The 5,000-nt window shown below is 45.8% G+C and overlaps 1 protein-coding gene across 5 annotated transcripts in view; it reads right to left on the bottom strand.

The window, feature by feature from the left end:
* LOC143289792 (choline transporter-like protein 2) overlaps nucleotides 1-5,000 on the bottom strand; it is a 162,924-nt gene that overhangs the window by 57,127 nt on the left and 100,797 nt on the right. For all 5 annotated transcript variants that reach the window (XM_076598934.1, XM_076598935.1, XM_076598932.1 and 2 more), the window contains one exon: nucleotides 3,357-3,408. In XM_076598934.1, the coding sequence (XP_076455049.1) occupies nucleotides 3,357-3,408 (52 nt within the window). The remainder of the gene's footprint in view (nucleotides 1-3,356; nucleotides 3,409-5,000) is intronic.

Raw genomic sequence — 5,000 nt, 5'->3', positions numbered from 1 at the left:
GTAGTACACCATGGCTGCTTCGAGGCCCAGCGGTACAAGGCACTCAAGTCCGTCGAATCTGAAGACTTCGCTTTGGACGAGTGTGTGCTGGGTTGACCGAAATCAGCGATGTGCTGGAAAGGGCAAGGGAAAGGGCACCGGCAAAGCCAAGAACTAATCACCTGACGTCAAATAATACTGACGCACTTGATCTTGCGTCACGACTTGTGGAACTTCTTGTTCCTGTTCTTTCTTCCAAAGAAGAAAAAGGCGCTCACAACGTGTCTCAAGTGAATAACGAGTGATACCATAGACGGTGAATTGCAGGAGTTGAAGGTGATGACTGAGAAAACCTACAAAAGAGCAGCCTCCTCCCGCGATATGAGCGCCGTGACACAGTCCGTGTTGTGGGGCTGGGGGAAAAAGAGAATGGAATCCTAGTGGCTGCAAATGACAAGTTTCTGGAAATCTGTGACAATGTCGGCGTCAGAGTGAAAGCTGAGGACATTTTTGTAATTCGTCGTACTGGACAGAAAGGCAAAAGCGCAGCCCGCCCAGTACTTAAAAAAATGTCCCGAAAAGTGAAATCTCGAGTGGCAGAAGAAAGGACTGAAGAAGAAACCGGAACCGACGGGCATCCACCTGAATCATGATCTGACCCCGCTTAGATCTAAGTTTCTCAAGGCATGTGAGCAGACCCCCTGGAGTCAAATCAAATCAAATCACTGTTGCTTTAATGCCCAGCAGACCACAAGAGCTCAACACCCGTCAGTTCTCCAAACCAGTCAAAGAGAACACAAAATACATTGACCACTGGAGCAGAGCTGGTGATCGGTGCACAGGACGGGAAGGTCGCCTGCCACATGAAAAAGACCCCCGGGCAGAAGCGGATGGCTGCAACCCCGGGGACGATCCTCCAACGTTCCTCTGTGTAGAAGATTTGTTCCAGACTGGCATCAGTGATAGAATTGGCATCCGCGATATCGACAGCACAGGTCTTGTCTTTGGTCATCTCGTCATTGCACAGGATCATGTTGGTGTTGCACACCGTGTGTCCTTTCTGGTCTGCACGATGACGTCATGTCAACTGTTAGTGACTGAAGTTTCATCTGTTGATAACGTTGATGATGATTCTCTTGATAGTATCTCCTCAACGTATCCACCCTTTATTCCCCGTGTTTCAGTTGGAAAATGTCAATGGAAATAACTGGTCAGATGTATCTTACCGGGAAGAAAAGTTATCGGACAGTTTAATTTCATGAACGCCTACTGGAGTACCACGGATACTAACATTTCGGTCCCTGCACGCTCACGCTTGAAGAACAGGAAGTTTGGACGTATGACAACGTAGAAATGTTTGGAGAAATTATGATTGAAAATTCCAAATCATTCACTCCGACTGAACACAAATACTGTGCCTCATATCAGTCATGGAGAAAGGTATTTATCTTGTCTCGGCATTGGTGAAGACAGGAATGATCAGGTTCTGGACTGTTATGGCATCATGTAGGTGTACCACACAAACATATTATGGTGAGTTATATGCTTTTTTTTCTCTCTGAGCTATATAAAGGATTTTTATATTACCGAAGTTAAATTGTATAATGAATAAACACTGTTAACAGAAACTACATTTGACTGAGTCATTTTTGACCATTAGTCGTTTCTGTTTTTAATGTCAAACAGAATTTGCAAAATAGTTACATCCTGATGTTGCGTAACGCTTTGGAAAATAGTGTAAAAAAAATTATATGAAGAAGAAGAACAACAACAACAAACTTTAAAGGTAATTTTGGAAAAGGTTGGATGGTCGAATGACGGGCGCAATAGCCGAGTGGTTAAAGCGTTGGGCTGTCAATCTGAGGGTCCCGGGTTCGAATCACGGTGACGGCGCCTGGTGTGTAAAGGGTGGAGATTTTTACGATCTCCCAGGTCAACATATGTGCAGACCTGCTAGTGCCTGAACCCCCTTCGTGTGTATATGCAAGCAGAAGATCAAATACGCACGTTAAAGATCCTGTAATCCATGTCAGCATTCGGTGGGTTATGGAAACAAGAACATACCCAGCATGCACCCCCCTCCGAAAACGGAGTATGGCTGCCTACATGGCGGGGTAAAAAAAACGGTCATACACGTAAAAGCCCACTCGTGTGCATACGAGTGAACGCAAAAGAAGAAGGAGGATGGTGGAATGGTCAGAGAGCTGGATCCTCGCCCCGGGTTTCCTGAGTTGGATTCCCTGTGTCGGTACACCTGGTGGGTGAAGGGTGAAGATTTTCTCCGATCTTAAGGTCCGTTTATACAGAGCGCGAACGCGAACGCGAACGCGGTTTTTCGTCCTGGAATATTTTAGTCATTTGTAGAGGAACCGTTCAAATAGAGTGCGAACGCGAACGCGAACAAATTTTTCTTCGCGCGAACGACCGCCTTGATTGCCCCCAGAGCGAATTTTCTCAGAAGGTCGCGCGGCTTTTTTGCTATCAACCAATCAGCAGGTACTTCCCTTGCATCATTTCCACAAATAGAAACTTGTACGCCTGACCGTTCCAAGAAAAAGCTAGGCACTAGCGTCAGTCTACTTTGCTTGTGAAGTTTGGAGAAGAATGGACAAGACAAATGTCGTCTCCAATTAATTGCAAAATGTAGTCAAATTGCTCCTCAGTCATTCGAAAGTACTGCTGGAATTTTGCAGGATGAAAATGTAGTTCTTGTACGAGGTGGTGGTACTCTCCAAATTCACTTCTTCTCTGTAAAATTTCGTGCACTGACACACGCCTCTTTCTCTTCCTCCGTTGTTTTGCGTACAAATACAGTACTATGATCTCCTCCGTGTCTGACTCTACCTGCGCCATGATTCCAAATGACTAAATTTTATCTCTCACAGCAAGAAAAAGACGAGCCGCCTCGAAAGCCGTCGACGGTTTTCCGCGTTCGGGTTCGTGCTCTATTTGAATGGCAAAACTGCTCAAAAGTCGCGTTCGCGTTCGTGTTCGCGTTGGACGCGTTCGCGTTCGCGCTCTTTATAAACGGACCTTTATTACACGTCAACTGATGTGCAGTCCTGCTAGTGCCTGAACCCCTTTCGTGTGTATACTACATACGCTTGCAAAAAAAAAAAAAAAAAAAAAAAAAAATCAAATACGTACGTTAAACATCCTGTAATCAATATCAGCGGTCGGTGACTCGTGGATACAAGCACATACCTACCTAACATGCACATTCCCGAAAATGGAGTACGGCTGCCCTACCTGACGGGCTAAAAAGGTCATACATGTAAAAGGTTGCGCGAGCGCGCGTGTGTGTGACACACACACACACACACACACACACACATATATATATATATATAGGGAGAGAGAATGAGCGAACATCTCACCTTTTCTTGATTGGTCCTTTGTGGGATGGGTCATAGTCTTTCAGAGGTTTCCCTGAAACAAAAGAGGTTATTGTCAGTTAATCATCATGAGTGCTTGTGCATGTGCGTATAATGTGTATGTGTGTGACGCTGTGCCTTCGTGTGTGTGTGTGCACATGAGTGTGTACGTGCGTGCGTGTATATGAGTGTATGTGCGCGCGTGCGCACGCATAGTTGCACGTACCCTCACCTGTGTGTTTGCATGCATATGAGTGCACGCATGAGCCATTGTGGAAAAAAATATTTTACAAGTCTGTAAGTATGTATGAATATATCTTCTGCAATCCAGTAATCCACTCCACCTCCCCCCCCCCCCCCCAAAAAAAAGAAAAAAAAAGGAATAACCCACGAGTTCACAAATCCCCAACTGACTTATCCGATATAGCACAATTATGATGATCATAAACCCCGTGAAAAATGAACAACGACCCCATCCACCGGTGTTGCTGCTAGGCTTTCGACACGTCCAGGAATCGACATGTGGGGGCAGCTTTAAAAGCACAACACGTGGACTTGACAGAACTACTGTCGACCAGATGGCTGGCTGCTATTCTCTGTGTGTGTGTGTGTAGGTGTGTGTGTGTGTGTGTGTGTGTGTGTGTTGTGTGTGTGTGTGTGTGTGTGTGTGTGTGTGTGTGTGTATCATACTGACGGCATCACTTTACCCCTTAATTCTTGTTGTTTTCGCTGACTATGTGTGCTTTTAATTGTACGTGTGTGAAATGCGCGCACGCACACACACACACACACACACACACACACACACACACATAAATAGACAGATAGATAGATATATGCGCACACATATCATACGCACACTGCTTTTAAAAAAAAAAAAAAATTTACTGCAGGGAAACCGAAAGAGAGAGTGAGAGAGAAATGGGCAGAGAAAGAGAGAAGAAAATAGAGTGAGGAGAGACAGAGAGCGAGAAACAGACAGACACACTGAAAAAGAGACACAGAAAGAGAGACAGACAGACAGACAGACAGACAGACAGAGTGAGCGGTATAATCAGTGCGCAATCAAATCTTTCCGCCTCGCTAACTAGTTGAAAAGGCAGGCGACGGAAACTGGCCTCAATTCAATGTGTCTCATTCATGAACACAACTCAACATGCTGAGTCACAAAAACATTTCCTCGACCTCGCTCAAGGAAACACCCTCCTGGAGAGAGAGAGAGAGAGAGAGAGTATTTGTATTTCTTTTTATCACAACAGATTTCTCTGTGTGAAATTCAGGCTGTACTCCCCAGGGAGAGCGCGTCGCTACACTGAGAGCGTCACCCTTTAAAAAAAAAAACCCAACAAACCCTGTGTGCAATTTTACTTGTTTTTCCTGTCCAAGTGGATTTTTCTACAGAATTTTGCCAGGAACAACCCTTTTGTTGCCCGAGGGTTCTTTTACGTGCGTCCAGACCACCACTCAAGGTCTAGTGGAGGGGGAGAAAATATCGGCGGCTGAGCCGTGATTCGAGCCAGCGTGCCCAGATTCTCTCGTTTCCTAGGCGGACGCGTTACCTCTAGGCCATCACAGTGTGTGTGTGTGTGCGTGTGTGTGTGTGTGTGTGTGTGTGCGGGCGTATGTGAGAAGGGGGTGGGGGCGAGG

The sequence above is a fragment of the Babylonia areolata genome, chromosome 14 (genome assembly GCF_041734735.1).
Source record: "Babylonia areolata isolate BAREFJ2019XMU chromosome 14, ASM4173473v1, whole genome shotgun sequence".
Taxonomy (NCBI): domain Eukaryota; kingdom Metazoa; phylum Mollusca; class Gastropoda; order Neogastropoda; family Buccinidae; genus Babylonia; species Babylonia areolata.
This window is presented reverse-complemented; position numbering and strand designations above follow the sequence as displayed.